This window comes from Lissotriton helveticus, chromosome 3_1 (genome assembly GCF_964261635.1).
Source record: "Lissotriton helveticus chromosome 3_1, aLisHel1.1, whole genome shotgun sequence".
In the NCBI taxonomy this organism is placed as follows: domain Eukaryota; kingdom Metazoa; phylum Chordata; class Amphibia; order Caudata; family Salamandridae; genus Lissotriton; species Lissotriton helveticus.
In genome coordinates, this window is record NC_136061.1 from 580309228 (window position 1) to 580331561 (window position 22334).

The 22334-nt window shown below is 44.4% G+C and overlaps 1 protein-coding gene across 1 annotated transcript in view; it reads right to left on the reverse strand.

Annotated features, from left to right (window-relative positions):
* Positions 1–22334, reverse strand: part of PTTG1IP (PTTG1 interacting protein) — a 262047-nt gene that overhangs the window by 45115 nt on the left and 194598 nt on the right. The window contains exon 6 of the mRNA XM_078680549.1: positions 356–402. Coding sequence (XP_078536675.1) covers positions 356–402 — 47 coding nt within the window. The remainder of the gene's footprint in view (positions 1–355; positions 403–22334) is intronic.

A 22334-nucleotide genomic window follows, 5' to 3' on the forward strand; every position in this document is an offset into this window, starting at 1 on the left:
CCCTGTTCGTTTGTTTACCACACAACGGCGGAAACGGGCAAGCAGCGAAGGGGTTAAAATACTTTAAGCCACTTTGGTTAACTTAATCGGCTTCAAACTGGTGCACAATTAGATTCAGTTAACAAAACAGTAAATACATTTCTCTTGCAAACGTAATGTCTGTAGATATTCTGAACCAGAAAAAAGCATAGAGGGGCATTTAGGAAAGACATTGCATTTGTGTCTAATGAGTGCAGCTCCCTACTGTTTGGCAAACAAGAGGTTACCATTCCAGCGCAGGTCATGCAAAATACTCTGGTCAGTAATGGTCTACTACAGAAAATGTAAAAGAAAATCAAATATTAATTAAACATACCATATTTCTTCCTAATTTCATCATGTCTGCTCTTCATTTCGCTTCGTCTATAAGTAAGCAAAAAAGTGAATGTTAGTATTGATTTCATGATCTCACAATTTCATTAATCAAAAATCTACAAATCTTAGACATGCATTGTAACAATGTTTATAAAAGAAGTCTATCTCACCCTAAAAAGCTATCTTTTTGAAGTTGGGCTCCACAGACGTTAGTGTGTAACAATGGAATTAGCACTTTAATTAAAAAGATGAAGACGCATAGAATCGTAGATTACAAGAAAAATGAAGCAATGCAACATACCATATCCAATAACAATAGCTTACCTAATCTTTCAGTCAAAACATATTTTGAACCACATACAGCAGAACAAACCAAAAACAAATAAATGGTAAACCAGTTTTGTGGAGGAAAGCTAAGTAAATATGATATAACCTTTAAGCTATTCTGTTAACAGACATTGCTAGCCTCTGTGAAGGAAAATGTAAACAGGGTGAGGTCTCTTTCATACCGTACAAAACTGTCTACCGACTGCCCAGACATGGGTCCTGTGCTCACTCCACCACTGGATTCAAGCTACCCTGGCTGATGAGGGGTGATGCCCGAAACCGGTCCCAGTATGCTTGTTTCTGGTCCAGCCAGGAAGGACGTAGCTTGGCAGTTCGGCTAGACTGTCCCATGAGGAGCAGGTTCAACACTGATTTGCATATGGTTGGGTCTAAACTGGGGTGGCGTGGTGGGCAAAAGAACGATGAATTAAACCCCACCGTAAGGGACCAATCACCTATAATACTTTAGGGGTCGAAACGTCGACATTTGCATTATTTGTCAGCTCGAACAACAGTGATCAATCACTGTGTGACTGTTTTCAATCATGGCAATTTATATTTTGTAAAATACTTTCGAAACGTTGAGGCTTCATATTCAGCCATATATAAGATATGTAATGAAACTTGTGATTTGCACTATACCTTTTGACACTTCTCACCCTATTTTCACTCCAACTACACGGATTTAATGCAGAATCTGAGTCTGGCCATTGACCAGATAGCCCCTGAGAAATTACAAATAGTAAAAGGAGTAGCAAAAGGTGCCCCATGGTTTACTCCACTTTTGAGAGACCATAAAAAGAAGCTTCGGTGCATAGAAAGGACTTGGCGAAGAACGAAAGACGGGACAGATAGGGAACGATATAGAACCTCACTTAAGACTTATAAGAAACTGATTATAGCAGCAAAAGCAGTTTTCTACGAATCCCGTATAAGTCAAGCGGACAACATTCAGAAGGAAACATTTAAAATCTTAAAGGAGCCAAGTAAAAAATCAGAAACGTCAGAAATATTTATAACGGCCGATAGCTTCCAAGATTTCTTCCTGGAGAAGGTGGAAATTATCCTCTCTGAAATTAAGAACAGTGCCCTGAAGGGCCCAAGTCTGTTACAGGAAACTCAGTATCCCCCCGAAGCATATCTTTTTAAGTTTCCTGATTTAGACGCCCTAAGCCTCGAACAGATCATGAATAACATTAGATCAGGTTCCCCAGCAGATCCATGCCCCCCTAGGGTCTTTCGTTTAGCGCGTCCCATTATGGAAAGCGACATCATCTCTATCCTTAATAACTCATTGGAGACAGGCCAACTACCTTCAAGTCTTAAGGAGGCATGGGTGAGGCCTCTGTTGAAGAAGCCTGGAGCCGACCCGGCCATGTTGAACAACTATAGACCGATCTCCCAACTGCCCTTTCGGTCCAAGATTTTAGAGCAACATGTGCTGAGGTCCCTGTCCTCATTCCTGGAATCACACCATCTTCTCCAGGAGCGTCAGGCGGGATTTCGTGCACATCACAGCACCGAGTTGGTGATGCTCTCGGTGCTGGATGAGCTGAGAGGTATGGCTGACCGTAGGAAACCGAGCGCCCTGATACTTTTAGATCTTTCGGCGGCGTTCGATACTGTCAGCCATTCCCTGCTACTGGACAGACTGGAGGCTTTTGGGATAAGGGGTCAGGTACATCAATGGCTCCAATCTTTTTTGACTGGTAGGACCCAGAGAATCCAATTGGGGGATGCCATCTCTAAAGCGGGTACTCTGGAGTGCGGAGTCCCTCAGGGCTCCGCGCTATCCCCATTGCTCTTCAACCTGTACCTCCAGCCGCTGATTGATTCCCTAGCCAACATGGGTTGTCGTGTATTTAATTACGCTGACAACACCCAGTTATTGCTGAGTATTGATAACACGATTCAGGCACAAACTAACGCCCAGAATATCCTCAGACATACAGTTGGCTGGATGACAGCCAATCTGTTAAAAATAAACCCGGAAAAAACGGAGGTACTGGTGGTCCCTACCCAAGCCTCGCCCTGGAGCGATCTTTACTGGCCCCAGGAATTAGGGCCCTCACCAAGACCGAGGGAAAATGTAAAAAGTCTTGGAATTAAAATAGACAATGAGTTGTCTATGGCCAGTCAGATCTCCTCAGTAGTAGGGATGTGCACTGGTCTGATTAGGCAGCTACGAAAGCTGGCCCCACTCCTTTTCTTCTCTGTTCTTCGTATGGTAGTTTCTGCTACCATTGTTTCGAGGCTAGATTATGGGAACGCCCTCTATCTTGGTCTACCGAAACTCCTGATTAACAGACTGCAGGTTGTTTTGAATGACGCGGCGCGTTTGATCTTCAAACTACCCAGAAGATCCCATGCCTCTGATCTTTTACGCATGCTACATTGGCTCCCCATTAAACAGAGGGTGGAGTTCAAGAGCCTGTGTACAGCCCATAAGGCCATCTATGGGCAAGCACCTGCATACATCAAAGAGCGTGTGGAGCTATATACCCCCAAGCGAGTACTACGGTCCGCAGAATCCCAGTTTCTGGTCTGTCCCCGCTATAAGCTAAAAACGAAAGGTGGCAGGTCCTTTTCGGTTCTGGTTCCACAGATTTGGAACAACCTACCAGAATCACTTAGGAAAGAAACGAATCTCCTGCGTTTTAGGAAGATATTAAAAACTTCTTTATTTAGGGAGGCACTGGATTCAGCTAAATAATTTTAATTACCAGCTCCGTCTACTTCTCCTTCATGCACCGTCTTTTGTTTTTGTTTGTCTAAGCGCCTAGATACCTGTTGGTGATTTGGCGCTATAAAAGACCAAGTTAACAATAACAATAACTCCAATCACAATACTCAATGTATTACCCGACTCTTCCCTTCTCCCCTCTTGGGGGCACTACCTTTTGTAAATTGTTTGAAATAATTTTACGAATTGGAGTTTATTCAGTGAGATTAAATAACATTGAATGTTAAACATAATGTGTCCTTTTTCAGTTTTCTTTTGCTTTGAACTAATGTAATCTTTCTTGTTAATAACGGTTTATTGGGACCCTCTCATAATGTACTGTTCTATACCCAGGTCCCAGTGACGTATCTTGGGTTACCCTTTCTGTAACTACCAAAGTGGTTAAGGCATAATGCAGCTGTCATGGGGCTACAGAAAGCCTCAACGACCTAGCAGTGGCCCTACTATCCTCGAACCGCTTCAAGCCCGAATCTGCCTTGTCTCTGAAAAGATGGGTTCCATCAAAGGGCATGTCCATAAGCAATATGTGGACATCCCCCCCCCCCAAATGCAAGCATTACTCAACCAAGCGCGATGTTAAACGCCACCAAAGAAGGAATGGCACATGCAAGGTGAGTCCAAACAGTATCAGATTGTGAACTTTGCTGCGTCTCGCCAGCCAGCAATAGCTTGGGGAAGTATGGCCCGGGTCTCATCCTTGACCATAGGCAGCACCTCCACATCCGTATTCACGACAGTATAGGAATAACAGCTCAATAAGGATGTGGTTAGCACGAACCACAGTGCACTGCTGGGGGAAGAAAGAAATCCTCTTTCTGAAGGTATCCAGCCTCTTGGATGTCGTATTCAGTGGTGTGGTAGGGAATGCACCGGGATTGATTCAGGACATTGCAGCCTTGACCACCACGCTCTCAGGGTTGGGGCACTGGATGAGGAAGGATGGGTCCCAGACACAGGGCAATGGTGGTGGGAAATAGTCCTAAGTGGAATATGGACCAGGCGCCGAGCAGAGCTTGAACTTGGCCCCAAGCAGGGCTTCAGTGAGGACTTAGATATACTGTTTGACCACATCCAAATTTTCGTGCAATACAGAAGGCCAAATAAACTTTTCTTCTTTAGTACATTTCTTTAGCACTCTAAGATCAGAGATTTTCTTTTTTTTTTTTTATAAACTTTGAATAAAATTCACATAACCCTTCCAGCATGAACGACGCCACCTGCTAGCATGCAAGGGGTATTGCTCAAACGTTTCCGACTCCAGTTTGACGGATGGGAATATTATAAGATAAAAAATCTTCAGCCAGAAGCCTCGATCAGATATATCATGTTGTTGGGCAAAACATGAAAATGAACAAAAAAATTTACTTCAACTCTCTGCAATATTGTGTCAGGACATTCAACAGAATGAGGCATAGGAACAGAAGTAATTAAATGTTTATTACTTAATTTGCACTGTACACAGTTGCGCGCTACTACCTCAACTTCTTTATCCCAGGCAACACAAATGTTAGGAATAATTTTCCATTTAGTAGCACTCATCGCCAAGTTACTTTTATGAGCTGCTTCTAACATTCTTGAGCTTAGAACAGTAGGAGGAATACATGTATCCCCAGTTACCAATAAGTTGCCTTTGAAAGAAAGCTCATCAGAAACGTTGTAAATTCGTTCCAGGTCACAACCTAATAACCTTCCTTTAGGCCAACCTGACAAAACATTCACCACATACTTTAATATTTGATCTCATTTAATCTTATTGATCCATTAATTCAGATCATAACACATCACCCTATCTTCAGCCATGGCAAATATGCATTCTTCAATTTTATTTCCAGAAAAATATTACTGTGGGTCATCAAGTACTGGTAGAAGAGAGAAGTAATCCGCTTTAATGTTCTTGCCTCCAGCAATGTACTGTAACTTAAAATTCAGTTCTAGTAATTTAGATGATAATCCTAACCATTCAACCTTCTGGAAGCAAATCCAACAATAACCTCCTTTAGTCCAACAAGCTGAGCAAGTACCGCCAATACTATAGGCACTGGCATCCACGGTTACAAACGATTCACAACCTTCAACATATGATTGCAGAGCAGGGGCTTAAGATATACTCTGTTTGATCAAATCAAAATTTTCTTTCCCTTACAGAAGGACAAAAACTCTGTTCTTTAAAAAAATGTCTATCCCACTCTGTAAAATCAGAGATTCCTTTAATGAACTTTGAATAAAATTAACATAACCCCAGGAATTAATGTAATTGGCCTCTTATCCTTGGGGCACAGGACTTTCACAATGGCATGAATCAAACCAGGTTTTGCTCCACCTTACAACACATATCCTATGTATTCAAATTCATTAACACAAAAGTAGCATTTTTTCCCTCAGAGTAATCGCATGATCTTGCAACATGGGCAACACCTTGTTCAAAATGTAGTTGTGTTCCACTTCAGTTTTGGAGAAAACGAGAATATACCACAACCCCTCAGAAGCTTAGTCATAACTTTCTGCAATACAAGTTTTTGAGACTAAACCAAAAAGCATGTGCCAGAACTGGAAAGTAACATCCGGTGTAACAAAAGCTGTAAGGTTAAGTGAATCTTTATCCAGGTATACCTCATGATAAGCTGATAACCGATCCAACTAGGAAAACCATTTGCCAACAGTATGTACAAGTTAAACAAAAACACTGGCTACCTTTGTTTGCAGCATAATTTTGCGACTGAACTCAGCGTGTAGTAAAATAAAGTGTGTCAATGTGTCTCTCCTTTTCTTCTTGTTTTTTATTCCATCCAGGTGCGAAACTAACACAGGATGGTTTTTTGCAGTAAGATCAAAACAAGAGAATCAAGGGAGCTGGCAAAACAGTACTGGAAGCCAGTAAACAGTTAAGTGGCCGGCGAAGAGGAGGAGTTTGGACTGCCTTTAAATAAGGCTGCTTTAGAAAGCTCATAAAGGTCACATTCCAATTGTTTGTAACAAGGAACAAGTGCAGATGATTAACTTGAGGAGGCTGCCTTCTAGAAGGTGCTTTAGAATGTCCACAAAGGTCACATTCTAACTGCTTATAGCAAGGAACAGGTGCAGATGATTTATTTGACGAGGCTGTCTTCTAGAAGGTGTTTTAGAATGTTCACAAAGGTTGCAATCTAATTGTGTAAAGCAGGGTACAGGTGCAGGGAATTATTTTGATGAGGGCTGTCTTCTGGAAGGTTCACGTTGAGGTCATATGTCGGTTGCTTGATGCTTATTCTGGTGGATTTTCTGGATGTTTCCGTGGCACCTGAAACATGTGCTTGCATATGCCCGGTAAAACATTTGTAAAAGCTCTTAAGCCTTTTCAAACAAACCGGGGAACACCAACTGCATCTAGCTATTACTAACAGCATGTAATATGGTTAAAGGTCAGGGTACAAGAAAAATATTCATTCATAAGTGTTGGGTATAATGATATGAGTCATGCTGGTATATTGTGATAGTCAAGAGAGGTGAGCTGTGGCAGGAGTCCGGAAAATGGTCTTGGAAGAGGTTCCAGCCCTATTCTCTCAAGCTATTGGTGTCGGGGGAGACGCAGCAAAGTTCACCATACGATGTGGACTGGACACAACAGGCTTGCTGGGTAAAGCGATTTCATCGTAGGTGGCCCTTCGGCGCCAAACCTGGCTGGGTTTTCAGGGGATGTTCAAGCCTTGCTTATGGACCTGTTCTTTGATGGCTCTCGTCTTTTTGGAGAAAAGGGAGACTCAGCGCCGGAGCGCTTTAAGGATAGCAGAGCTAAGGCCTGGTCCTTGCCCTTCACTATGGTGCCTCAGCAACCCAGTCAGCTTCCGCCCCTTTCGTGGCCACAGAAGTTTTTTTTAATTGCATCCATACCCTCCCAGCCACCAGGGCTAACAGGCTTATGTAGGAAGCTGGTGCTGTATATACTATATCAAAATAAAGTATAGTGTGCACAGAATCCAGTAGAACCCCAAAGGTAGGCAGAGGTAAAAGTAGATAGCACCTTACTCTCTATTTGTGGTAGTGTGGGCGAGCAGAAAGGCTTTATCAGAGGGTAGAGTAAAGCATTTGTTGTACACCCTCAGGCAGCAAATGATGTCACACACTCAATGATTGAAACTCAGACCAATTTGTTTGTATATAAATATTATTTAGTTATATGTATTTTCTAGAACGAAGCAAGCCTGTTACAGGTAAGTGTAAAGGGTACTTTTCAAGGCAGGCTGAACAATACAAGCAAGCTGAATGAAAATGAAGTTGTTACAGGTTTGTAAATGCTTTCAATAGAGTGGGAATTACTGTTAGATTACATTTGATTACTTTCCAGATTACTTTATAGATTACTTTTTCTACTCAGTGTGATATGCCTAGATATCATACTGGGACATTTCCAAGAGAATACGTAAGTAAAGCAGTTTTAGATATTTTAAATTTTCAAGTTATCATACAAAACCAACTCCACACAATGTTCACAAGAAAGCAGTCAATGCAGTCCTATGGGAGGAAATGAGGTTATAGGTTTCAAGGTAAGTACTTGGGTTTGGGAGTTGGTTTTTGGGGTTAGAACCAGGGTTCCCCCAGGGTCAAGGATTCACTCAAAGCACCCTCAGCCGGCACTAGGGCGGCCTGGTGCAGAGTGGTGAGTCTCAATTTTATGCAATGGGGATATGAGGCCTCCGGTTGGTGGCTGCTCACAAGCAGGCCACAATGTTGTGGGAGTAAAGCTCCTGGGGTTAGGATCAGGGCAAATCGGGATCAGCGTTAGCACCCAAAGTACACTTGCAGCGGCGGCTTTGTGCAGGGTGCTGTTTTGGCGTTGTGTGTCCTGTTGTTTTCAATGGGGATTCTCCGGTTGCAACAAAGACTGCAGGCTCGAGGATGAAGATCTTCTAGATGTGAACACCGGTTGGAGAGGTAAGATGGGATGCTGGGACACTGTCAGTTGGGCCACCGAAGGCCGTGGGATGTCGGGTGCAGGGGTCTCTTTATGCATCAGGTTTTCTTACCAGCTCCGGTCTGGGGAATCCTTCAGAAAGAGACTACAGGTGCAGATTAGAGATGCAAGGCAGGTCAGAGATCACCAGACCTCGGGTCAGGATCGCTGGGGAGACCTCCTCGTGGTGTTGGGCCACTCGAATTCTGGCCGTGGGCATCTGGTGCAGAGTGGTGCAGACTTGCGGTTTTGGTTAGGACCAGAGTCTGTTGGTGAGCAAATCCGGTGCTCACGGGAGACAAAGTCTTTGTTTTGGAAGGCAGGTCCTTCGGGTTCTTGAGGGCTGCTGGCTGCAGAACACACCAGGATTTCGCTGGCGCAGGTTTGAGGTGTGGACTGGCCGGTAAGGTTGGGGCCAAGTCAGTGGGCGTCCTCCTCTTCTTAGTTCAGAACGACTTCTTCAGTCCTTCTTTTGGTCGGTTCTTGTCTGAGGAGGCAAGGTTCAGAGTTGCCCCCAACCTTTACTTACCTGTAATGCCTCTAAGCCTTAGGGGCATTACAGGTAAGTAAAGTACAATGGGCCCCTATCTTGGGGTGGGCACAGCCCCTATTACGCCACCCTCTAGTGGGAAGGGGGCATAGGCCTCTCTCTGGTTGGCTGGGTCCCCTCATCTGCAAGACGGCAGGGACTGAGAGTTGTGCTTCAGCTCGCCTCCCACACCTGAGGGGTGGGGTCGGTAACGGTGGTCACACTTCCCTTCCTTACTTGGTTTTTCTGCCAATTCGCCTGCCCAAAGTGGGGGTCAGAACCGATGGGGGCCAGTTGCTGGAAGCAGCAAATGGCTGGGGTAGCTCACGAAGGCGGCAAGCCTTTGGAGCTTCCCCTTCGTGGACCCTCCCTATCCCGGGGGAGGAGGTTTGGCACCTCGTCCCAGGATGTGCATTGTTTCAGACCCCCGAGAGCAGCAGTCTCTCAACCCAGGGGTCCAGAAACATGTCTGGTGGTGGCAGCTGGCAAGCAGCCACTCAGCCAGGACACTAGTGTGAGTTCATTTTTTCAGGGGGCATCTTTAAGATGCCCTCTGAGTGCATTTTTCATTAAATCCCACACTGGCATCAGTGTGGGTTTCATGTGCTGAGAAGTGTGATACCAAACTTCCCAGTGTTCAGTATAGCTATTATGGTGCTGTGGGGTTTGTAATGACAAACTCCCTGCACCATATACTCTTAATGGCATTACTGCACTTAGAATGTCTAAGAATTGGCTTAGACACTGTTGGGGTACAGGGCTCATGCACCTGTACCCTCAACGCTGGTATAGTGCACCCAGCTAGAGGGGTGGCCGACCTACGCCAGGGCAGTGGGTTGTATGCACGGCTCGGTGCACGGTGTGTGCCATGTTGACTCTTAACTTTGTTCTGCACCAAAACACGCAGCCTGCAATGGCAGTGTGTGTGTGTGTGTGTAAAGGTACAGGTCCTCTAAGGGTGGCACAATAAGTGCAGAAGCCATTACAGCCCTTCCCTGGCCACAGTGCCCTTGGTACCTATGGTACCATTTACAAGGGACTGACCGGTGGCAAAAGAGTGCCAACTGGATTTTGTCTTAATGCAGTTTTAGGGAAAGAACATAGGCCCTGGGTACCCGTTTGGCAGGAACCCAGGGCACACTCCGTCAAAGTAAATCAGCAATTTGGCAAAAAGTGGGGTCAACCATGCAAAAATAGGGCACTTTCTTACAGCTTCCCATCCTATTTGTGGTACAGGACATGGGTCCCATAGACCACGTGGGACAGGTAGCCAGAGGTTGGACATTTCACCACCCCCCTGACAGGCGCTGCCTTCAAACCCTTTAGTTTGCCATCCTGGGCATCCAGTGATGGGGTAGAATACGCCATCACCTGCACCAATGAAAGTCCAAAGGGACTGCTCCCTCCCCCTTTTGACCACCCCTCCACCTTTGCCACCCACTTATGACCAACTGACTGAGGACTACCTCTTCTTGCTCCGTCAGGTAGTGTTTACTCTCTTGGCCAAGGGAGCCTTTGGGAGGGTGCATGCATCAGAAGTAGGTTGTGGTTTCTATACCCGCTACTTTCTGGTGCCCACAAAAGGACAGAGACATTCTTCCCATCTTAGACCTGTGCCTCTCAATCTCGGCCAGAAATAGGAGAAATTCAAAATGCTCATGCTCGCTCAAGTACTGTCTGCCTTGGACACAGGAGACTGGATGATAGAGTTGGACTTGCAGGACGCATATTTCCACATCCCTGTCCTGCCTGCCTACAGACCTGAAGTTTAAGATGGGCCAAGGGAACTTTAAGTTTGCCGTAACCCTTCAGTCTTACCAGTGCCCCACATGTGTTCACCAAGGCAACGGCAGTGGTTGCAGCTCTTCTGCGCAAGTCAGGGGGGTTCCAGTCTTCCCCTACCTCAACAATTGGCTGTTGAACAATGACTCACTGGGATTCACTATCAACGTGCTGAAGTCACACCTGGCTCCTTCAGACTCTCCCCTCCATCCAAGCTGTTCTGGGCAGAGTGCAGTTTCAGGTCTATCCTCATGTGGCGAGTCCAGGATACTCTGATGATTATACCGAAGTTTCAGCCTCAATCCTAGATTTTGGTGAGAATCAACCTGTGGCTGTTGGGCCTCATGGCCTCCTGCATTCTGCTTGTAACACATGCCCATTGGCATTTGCGGGCTCTGTAGTGGAACTGGACGTTCCAGTGAGCACAGCATCAGGGGAATCTCCATGACATGGTTCAGATCTCAGAGGGACCGACAAAAAAAAAAGACCTGTAGTTGTGGCTCACTGCAATTGGGACTCTTTCTCTTCCCCAACCAGAGTTGGCTGCAGTAACACCTGTCTCTCCTGAGATGGGGCAGCCATCTGGGAGAGGTAGAGATCAGAGGACTCTGGTCCCCGTCGGAGTCCGGCATTTATATCAACCTGTTAAAGCTTCAGGCGATCCACCTGAATTTGAAAGCCTTTCTTCCTTTGATTAAGGGAAGACTGGTACAAGTGTTCAAGAACAATACCAGTGCCAGGTGATACTGTAAAAAACCAAGGCAGGTATCACCTGGAGAAGCTTTTTGTTCTGAGTGGAGCTTCAGCTTCCTGTGCGCCTTTCTGCCAATACCACTCCTGCCCACAGTGTTCAAGAAAATCAGGAACAACCAGGCCCACATCATTCTTGTGTCTCTGGATTGAGCACGGAGAGGCAGGTATACAGAGCTGTTGAGCATGAGCATCAGTACCTCGATCAGGCTGCTTCTTAAAGAGAATCTTCTGTCACAGCAACAGGGGAACCGAACCTGAGCACCCTTCATCTTTATGCCTGGAGATTGAGTGGTGTCAGTTCCTCCCGAAGTCTATGATGTTATTCTGGCAGCCAAAACGTCCCTCCACCAAGTTGGTATATGCCTGCAGCTAGGATACATTTGTGGCATGGTGTGCTTCTAGGAACATCAATCTGCATCCCTTTCTCAGGTTCTTCCATTTGGTTTGTCTTTGGCCCAGCAGGGATCTGCTCTGGGAACAGTTAAAGGTTATTTATTGGCCATTTCAGAATTTTTCGGTTACCGGATTAAACTTCTTTGTTCAAGTCACCTGTTGTGGCTAGGTGCCTCAAAGGTTTACAACATTTGATTCCTACCCCAAGGCCATTCATCATGCCACTGTGGGAGCAACCTCATCTTGACCTTTTTAATGTGCATGCTCTATTAGCCACTGCACAAATTCCCTTTCTGGTTATTACCCAACAAAACTGCTCTCCTAATGGCCATTATATCGGCCACCAGAGTCAACTAATTGCAGGCTTTCTCTGTAGACACTCCCTACGCCACCTTCTATCCTGACAAGCTGGTACTCCGGACATGTGCCTCCTTCCTGCCAAACCTGGGACACCTTATCATGTAGGCCAGAGCATCACATCACACTGTCTACCTTCTTTGCTCCACCTCACCCTTCACAAGAAGAGGGGAGACTCGACCACCAAAACACAAAAAGAGCATTTTTGCTCTAACACGATTGAACAAATGAGTTATGGATGGACAATCAATTGTTCGTGGGGTACGTAGTGTCCCAAGAAAGGGAAGGCTGTGCAGAAAAGTACAAATCTCAAGATCTGCTACGCATTGGACAACAAGCAACCCCTGGAGGGCTTATGTGACCATTCCACCAGAGCCAAAGCTGCGACCACTGCATTAACCTGAAGAGTACCTGTCCTGTATATCTGTCCGTCAGCAACGTGGGCATCACTGAAAACAATGTGATAAGCACTACTGTCTGGACAATCATGTCTTTTGTGACTGGCATTTCGCCGTTCTGCCCTGCAAATCTTTCTTGTTTAAATCTTCGCAGACACACCCCCTGGGAAGGAATTGCTTGGGTATCTGTTCTAAATTAAGGAATCTGCGGTTACAAGTCCATCAGATGGACAAGTTACTTATCTTCAGTAACACCTTACCTGTTAGACACTATCTAGCTGCAGATTCCTCAACAACCCTTCCATCCTCCTCGCTCTGTGAACTGATTACAGTATAAGGGTCACCCATCGACGGGCCTAAGAATTTTACACCAGTTGGCGGTCTTTATTGTGGCTTAGAGCAGCTGGCAAGGAAAGTAGCAAATGGAACCGACATCAGAGTGTGGGGGTGGTGTCTATATGGGCATTGCGCAGATCATTACAGGCGTGGCCAATGCAGAGCCGAAGGACACTGCCTACCGGCGTCAGGGGTACTGCTTGAAAACTTACAGATCCCGTCTGATGACTGTGGAATAGTCTTAGGTAAGGAATCTATGGCTAGATATTGCCTCTACTAGATAAGGCGTCACCAAAGGTAAGTAACTTGTTAATCTGGTTATTTGAGAACAACAAATTATGTGAGAAGACCTTAGCCTGTGTGGTTTTACAAATAGACACGAGGAATAAAGATTGTATGCTGGTAAAAGATCCCCTACCCAAACGATCGGATAGTGCTGTTCGAAGTGCGTGTAATATTGGAATGAAGAGCAAGTGTAGACACAATGAAAGGAGTCAGTACTCGTGATCCTGATGCAGTTCAACTTTTTGCGGGACAACGTGCAAATTATTAAAATGTTGATGGCACCTGTTTTTAATTATACTTTTAGAGTGATACCTTTACTAATGTACAGGAAAATAGATCTTTACAAATGCACAGGAAAATACTTAATCATATAGGTAGGGACATTAAGACATTTGTCTGAAGAGGGAAAAACACAAACTGCAAATGTCCAGATTTCATGCACACATGGGGGCTGCTTCACATGAGGAACGAGAAGTTGCTATCTGGCACATCACCTGGTGCAGTTGGCTTTCTTTTTCTCACATCCAAATACCCACTTACCTGGGGGAGATGACAAAGGATGGGACTGTGCATTTAGAACCCTCTGCTGTCTGCCCCGAATCCGAAACCAACGCCCACCCAGATTTAAATTATGGCACACAGCCAATGATCATTCCCTGCAACATCAACACCAACCATAATGCTAAAGGAGGATGAGATTGTATTGTCCAATTCCAAAATAAATCCAACTATACTTTGATCAAAGTTGCGTCATATGCCACCAATGGTCCATCCCAAAGCCCTTCCTAAGACTCCTCCGGACAGAGAATCTAAACCTATGTATGCATTCCGAAAACCAGGGTTTTATTCCGGCAGCCTACCCCTTTGCTAGGTCAATACTTGCTGCGTCCTAGGCATAGGGTGAAAGACGGGAGCTTCCTCAGCGCTCAAATGGCAATTTAACTCATATCAAAAATGAGAGAGCTAATGGTGGTGCACCCAAGGGAGGAATGTTCACCCCACATTCACAGTTTGGAGCCCATAGAGGTTCCAATACAAATTTTACAAATTCCCAATTGGCACATACAATTTATAATGAGTATTCGATTTGAAGTAATAATTCAATCCACAGTTCATACGTTCCTTCGTAAAATTATTAAAATGAAACGAGAGGCTGATCAACCGTTGTTGAATATTATTAATAATGTGTAATGAGTCCAGAAATTCCTGTTCCTGTCGCTATCTGAGATGGCTGCGAGTGCATGTCAGGACTAGGGCGGGTTGCGGTCTAGGGCCCACCCCATCCTGTAGGCACATGCGCCTGTTCCTGTGCGATCAACCTTTATGTGGTAAAAGTCATAGAGTAGCCCCTGGAGGATTGTGGTGGCGAAAATGTTTAAAGATGCATGTTCTTTTGTCCTAGTATGTTCTCTTTACTAACCTTTTTCCCCACTCAGGATGCGTGAAATTTGGCATCTCACGCGAGATGCGTGGGAATTGGCATCTCACGCGAGTTGCGTGGGAATTGGCATCTCACGCGAGATGCGTGAGATTTGGCATCTCACGCGAGATGCGTGAGATTTGGCATGGCCGTGCCTACGATGACGTCAGCGGCCACGCCCAGTTCCCCGTGCTCACTATTCAGCATCTTTTGGTGAAGGAGGAAGAGGATCTTGGGGCTCCGTTTCTTGGTGAGGCCAGCCTTCTTCTTTTGATCGGTGGAGAGTGCTGGGTGCCTGAAGACCGCTACAACGCTCGCTGAGCTGCAGGAGGAGTTTAGAATCTGCTGAGGCTTCTCTTCTTGATCGGCTCACGGTGAGGCTAGATTTTGGGGGATTACCTGTCACTAACCCAGATTCAGAAGTAGAGTAGGTCGTACTCTACAGGTAAGATTGCGAATCTTGTTAAAAACATTTCAGTGAATTATTAAGAACATTCGTTTTGATTCTCAAGATCATTACCTTATTCACAAGTGTGAATCTTGTTCAGTAGAAATTCTATGCAAGTTTTCTCCAGCTCATTTTCATATTCGCGAGTGTGATTCTTGTTCTATAAGTAGTTCCATGATTGTTTAGGTGATTGAAAACCTAGTCATAGAAAGTCCTAAACCAAATTCTGCCGCTTATGCCTTTGAGCAGTTGATACTGAAGTGAAGTATTATCGCCACAATATAGCGGATCTAAGAAAGGTTAACTAAGAGTCTGATTGTCTGAATAAACGCAAGCCACGAAGCTCTTAAGCTAGTTCCTGATAGAAGGACAGAATCTGATGTCCTAGTTTACGTCTTTGTGCAAAGGAAAGTGCGTGTATTTTTGTTTGGGAGTAACTTTTCCTTTTGAGATCTCCTTCCCAGCTGTTCCCTTCCTAATTCCCTTTCCCCCCCACTTAATCACTTCAATACTCTGTGTAATCATTACAATCAGAGTTGGAGGTATTGAGAGGTGGGCCCTTTATGTCATCACTCCAGACCCTGAGGAAGAAGCAACCTGACAGTGCACAGCGCAATCTTATTTTAATAGGTTTTCAAAGGCCCCTTTATATAGTGACTTTTACATGGTTGGCTGAGTAAACCTCCCATAGATTAGGGTGGACCTGTGATTTTCTTTTAGCTTACAGCATAGCTATGCTACTGAGTATATTTATTTGAGATTACCAGCCATAATGACGTTGATATTTACGTTGAAACACGTGTTGGCTACTTTGACTACTTGAAAGACCTAAACTTGAAAAACTACCTAGGGAGTCCAACAATTGAAGGAACATATGAATTGTGGATTGCATTATTACTTCAAATCGAATACTCATAATAAATTGTGTACCAATTGGGAATTTGTAAAGTTCTTAATGGGATATGGATAGTTATATTTTGTAGTTCCAGAGGAGAGTCACGCAAATTTTGTGCATATCACCCAAGAAGACCAGGATGCAGCAAAACATGTGATTTGTTAGACTGAATACTACTGACTGCATAGATAGGGCATTAAGTACCAGCATGGTGCTTCTGTGCCATGGCTGAATAAGATCCACAGGCTTCTAGAGTGATGTCCAAGTGTTGTTTAGGGACATATCCGACAGCACCTGTCTCCTCAAAGATGAGGTGCACTCGGCATTGGAGCACTTCAAGTAAAGAAGAGACAGAGCGCGCTCCCTGGACCTTTCCACTTCTGTGCAGTATCTCAAGCAATTGAGGGTTTGAAAGGGGTGCAGCGCAAAGACAATGCCAAGACATCAACTCCAGTAACAAACCTCCATCCCCTACAGTCCTTTCGAGTCCATGGTCAGGGATGTAGCCGACAACATTGATACCAGCAGGGACAGCTCCTGAACCCCCCACCTTAATCCCCAAGCTGCTTTAGTTTGCCCTTAACAGCATGTGGTCACCCTGGAGGTGGCAGAATAATGTATTACCCACAGGAGTGGCAAAGAATTCTATGTGACCACTGGAATCTTCAAATCATTCAACAAGCCTACGCCCTGTCATTCTTGTCAGACCTGCTGCATATCCTGCCCACCTCAGAATGGTTTTCTGAGGAACATTTGTCCATTCTGCAACAAGAAATCCAAGCTCTTTTGGACAAAGGAGTCATAGATGGAGGGTCTTAGCATTGGAAATGGGGACCTGTTGTTACTCCCATTATTTCCTTATGTGAACAACCACCTCTGGACTGAACTGCAAAGACGTGAACGATCACATGCTAGAGAGTACTTGATGCAATCACTAGAAAGCCTAGAACTGACCGGCCTCTGGAACAGCTCAGTAGATCATAAAAGCTTTAAAAAGCAAGTAACAAAAACAACGAAAATAGTATCGCTACTTGAAGACAAAGAAACCCTGGCAAAAAGAGCCCATGGCTGGACAGTCTTAAACGACTATAAAACCCTCAAACCACAAGCATACTTAGACCACGGCTTCAAGCAAAAGACAAAGGAGAAATTCTTAAAATTCCGTTTAGGCGTACTACCGATCCTCCCTCATCTGGCGCCATGGGAAAGGAACCATAAAGATCAAACCTGCCGTCTTTGCGGGGCAGGACCTGAAGACTTAACCCACATAATATGTATTTGTCCCAGCTTAATGGACATAAGGAGAACACTACTACGTGTAAAATGGAACCAGGAGGGGATCAGGTCGTGCCGACAGGCAGTTAAACTGTGCTTCAACCCAAGCGAGATCCAACTAAACTGCAGAACCACAAAATTTCTTGATGCAGTGGCAAAGAGAATCAAGGAGGCACAAAAAGAAATACCTGCCGAATAGCCGGAAGCATGTCCTAGGGCATTTTTCGAACTTACGGCCCGAATGCAGAAGAAGTTGAACCACTGAATCATTTTAACTTTTGATACTTATACTTTTATTTCCGTCAGCAACCACTTTTTCTTTTAACAATGTATTTTAATTGTGAGTTTTAATTAACTGTGCAATAAAATTTACCTTACCTTATGCAGAAGGAGGACGGAGGCCTCTGTCCTATTTTAGATCTTCATCTTAATTTTTTGAATGTCTCTGAAGAATAAGTCCAAGATGCTCACATTGCCCCAAGTTCTGTCTGCCATGGTTCCAGGAGACTGGATGGTAGCGCTGGATCTGCAGAACGCCTATTTTCACATTCCTGGTCTGCAGTCCCACAGGCGTTACTTACGGTTCAAGGTGGGACAAGTGCATTTTCAGTTCCAATGCTCCCTTTTGCCCTCAAAAAATCCCCTTGGGGGTTCACGAAAGTGATGGTAGGTGTTGCACCACATGTTCGGAGGTTGGGGATACCTGTCTTTCCCTACCTCAACCACTGGCTGTTAAAAGCAGTCTCACCAAAGTCAATCGCACACCAATTCTAGAAGGAAGCAAACTATGATGTTTCGTAGTGATGACATGACAAGTATAACATGAGATAAGAGAAGGTCTATTCTCAAAACATCATCCAACGGCAAATCCCTATACCCGCCTTACATTAAGTCCACCCCATTCCATCTATGACCTCAGTCCATTCTAGCCTTTAGATTCCACTTCATCACACTTCCCCCTCCTCAAAACAAACTAAACAAATAACAATAAAACACTTCCCGCTCTCCAAAACAAAGCTAAACAAATAATACACCACAAGTGCAGTGTGGTCCCACAATAAATAAAACAATACAACTCTTTTAAAACAGACAATTCAGTAGATTATACAATAAAGCTTATGAGATACAAGGCTTCTTAACAGCTCAAACGCTCCTCCTCAGTGCACTAGATGCATCAGAACTTGATCCACCATTATGCACACAAACAGTGTTCCTATTCACTCACTCCGATCCAGAACCACATGGAACATCACATCCAGGGACATCATGGAGATCCGCCACCCTGTTCTTATTCCAGATCCGACCATCATGCATTTTGATCGCATTCTCAAAACATTTAATCACCTGCGGTTTCTTAGTATACCTGGACCAAAGAGCACAAACTTTGAGCGCTCTCATCTTCACATAGTCCCCCACTCTGATCACTATCCCTTTCACTCATTTATTTTTTTTAAATTACTCATATCTCCTAGCCAACAACTCTTCCACAATCCATGCACCCAAGGTATTTTCAACACCACCCTTGTTACAAAACATCCATCCTGGACACACCTTTGTGGAAGAAGCTTAGCCCTTGAATAACTCAAAACAGTAAACGACCTGTGGTAGAGTGTGGAGACGCAAGGTAACCAGAAATTATTTTCGACAAATCTTTCTTCCAGTCCAGATCATTCACCTTTGCTAGCCCCTCCTTTCAACGTTTTTATCACTAACAATAGCGCTATTTGTTTGAGGATGGTATAAAGCTTATTTTTTGTGTTGAATCCCACATTCTTTCAGATATGTTTCTGTCTTCTGGGAACAGAACAGCACCCCATTATTTGTGAGCAGATACTTTGGCTAACTCTCTCTCTTGAAGATGTTATCTAAGAATCTTATGACAGCAGAGGAAGTGATATCATATACACACAACACATCTATCCACCGAGAGTACAGAAACATAGGGAGTGGCATGTTCACTCCTCACTGGACCTAACATATCCATAGCAACCTCCTCCGAAGGATACGTAGGTAATTCTCTGAACACTATAGGCGGTTGACTTGTCCTAAGCCCTTTGTCACATGCCACACATTCTACACACTGCCTAATCATACATTCAACATCATGATCAAGAGCTGGCCACCAGAAATCATGTAGAAGTCGCCGCTCTGTTTTTTACAATTCCCATGTAAACTTCATGGGCAAGTTGCAACACCTTATGCTTCAAACACACCAGTGGGACTAATCTTACTCCTCCAAGCAAAAATCCCTTGTCCACTGACAATTCATCTATCAATTTCCCCCATGTTCCCTTACCTGCTGGCACAGGTTTGACTGATTTCAACACCTGTATCACCCGTTTCAGTTCATCATCTTCCTGCAACCCCTGTATCAATTCATCCTCTGTTAAACTCCCTTCCGTAACCTCACATAAACTCACTGATTCATCTTCATCCATATCTTCCATGTCTACTGTTTCCACTCTGTCCATATCAACTAATCTTGACAAATCATCTGCAGAGTAGTTACCACCACCTGGAACATATTGTACACCAAAGCAGAAATCTTGCAAACCTACAACCCACCTCCTAATCCTTGACAAGATGGAATCCAATCCTTTCCTCGCAAACACTTCCACCAACAGCTTGTGATCAGTTTGAAACACAAACTTAACACCCCACAGAAATTGACTGAATCTGTTAACAAACCAAAATACCGCCAAAGACTCTCTCTCTCAAAGACAGAGTAATTAAGCTCTGCCTCCTTCAACGTATGTGAAACACAGGCTATCACGTTCTCCTTACCATCTTGGATTTAGATAAGTGCTCCCTAGCCCTTAGCACTAGCATCACATACCACGTTCGTGTCCCTGTATTGTTAAATTCCCTTTCTCCAATTCACCCCTACACACACCATCCCACATGAATTCTACTTTTTTTTTTAAATAACTTCCTCATGTTGTACGTTTTACTAGCAAAATATGTGATAAACTTCCCGTAATATTACACCATTCCCAGGAATGACAAAAACACTTCTTTTGACTTTGGCTCTTACATGGACTTGATTGTCTCAACCAACTCAGAATGTGGTCTTATTCCGGTTTCAGAGATTCTGTAACCCAGATAACTAACCTCAAGCTCTCCAAACTTACACTTGCTTGCACTCCTGTCAGACCAGCTTCTTGTATCCTGCCCAGCACCTCCCTTACCCTGCAATAATGATTGCTCCCCATTGTACCAAACATCAAAATGCCATCTTGATAACATTTTACCCCAGGCACTCCTTTCAATATGTTCACCATAACTCTTTGAAACACGGTGGCTGCAGAGAGAAATCCAAAGGGCATTCTTTTGAAGCAAAATACTTCAAATGGTATCACGAAAGCAGTCCGATCCTGATAAATCTCTTCCAGATCAATCTGATATGCAGATACCAAATTAAGAGTAGTGAAAATCCTCACACCTGAAAAGGTCAACACCATCTCCTCAATGTTTGGTAGTGGAAACTTATCTACCACCACTTCTGTATTCAGAGCAGACAAGTCCACACACAGGCGAAGACTCCCATTCCCGTTATGTGTCACCGCTATGGGCGCCACCCATTCGGTTGTCTCCACAGGTTTAATTACCCCACACTCACTTAACCTCTACAGCTCATTTGCCATATTTATTTGAATCCTCATGACCTTTGCTACTACCGCCACTGCATCCAGTCTCAACTTGATCTTTTGTTCAAATCCTTCCAATTTACTCTAATCTCTCCTGAAACAAACTTTAAAATTCCTTCACAAACGTTTTCTGTCACAAACCTACCTCTTCAACCTACACCTGTGGTGTGTCCACTAAGAAGAGCTGATAATCCCACCAATTTAGGCTGTTATAAATGTTCTACATTAACTGGCTGATGAGCCACTCCTGCATTGGTCTAAAGAGATGTCTAACCAAGAAGGAGGACAAAGTTCCTGTGCCAGGGTGCAAAAAGTCACCCATGCATTGTGGTGCAAAAAGTCACCCATACTTAAAAAAATGGAAGGAAAGGAAAGAAAAAGGAGAAAAGGGGATTCCTAGGTGTGAAGGACCCAAACTTATGAGAGGGAAAGACACTGTGTTTCCTCTGTTGCCCTCACACACCCCGAAGAGTGTCATGCTTCATCATCGGGCGTTTGCTCCTCGTAGGGCCGGCGCTGCGATTCCCTACGGGTCCCCCGAAGGGTCACTTTGTCGGAGATCTTTTAGAGGAATGTCGGATGTTGCATGCGGGTGTGCGGGTTATGGGTCAAGAGGAGGGTAATGAAAATACGTGCCAGTGTGATAGATTTAAATTAAAGCAAGGGTAAACATGCAGCGATAGGTTTAAAAGTATATCCATGGCAGTCAATACTGCTGAAAAATATTGACCCACGAGGCATATTTTGCCTAGGTGTCAATTATCAAGGTCAACATGTTTCGCGCTTTCCGTTGCCAATAGGTCGTTAGCGCTTCGTCAGGACCGTCAAGTAAAAAATATATATAAAGTGCACGTGAAATAGTGAGTGTACAAATTACCCTCTTATCTCAATCAGGGCGGCGTAGGACCTGTATACCCTTATCATGGTCACAGCTAAATAGGTGGAAGCCACTCCTGAATGAAGCCTAGGAAATTGAAAAAGGAAAAAACAAAGTAATAAGACAGCATCGATGCCAACTTGATGCCGCAAAAATGTACCACAGTGTGTACATCAATTATGTAGAAAGGCACACAAGACAGGTTATTCGTAACTGGTCAAAAGGGGGAGGGGGGATGTTTTGTGAGGTTCTGGCCCCTACCCTACATAATTATTGTATTGGAAAAGTGATCCTCAAGCCTAGAGAAGTACATAATATATGCCCAATGTAACAAAGCATTTCGGCCTGGTTTATTTACTGAATACAAGCGTCCAAACTGTAAAATTAAAAGTGCTCAAAGAAATTGCTCACCAAGCACTGCGTGTAGTAGTCGTACGTGGTCAGAATTATGGACACCCGCAAGTAACCGGGCTGTAAGAACAATAAACACAGAGACAGGAGCATCGAGGCACATTAGCCAATCGTCAGAAGTGCCGGGCCGAGTGCTCACAGTGCAGAATATTACATCTGTAAATGCTCCTGTCTCTG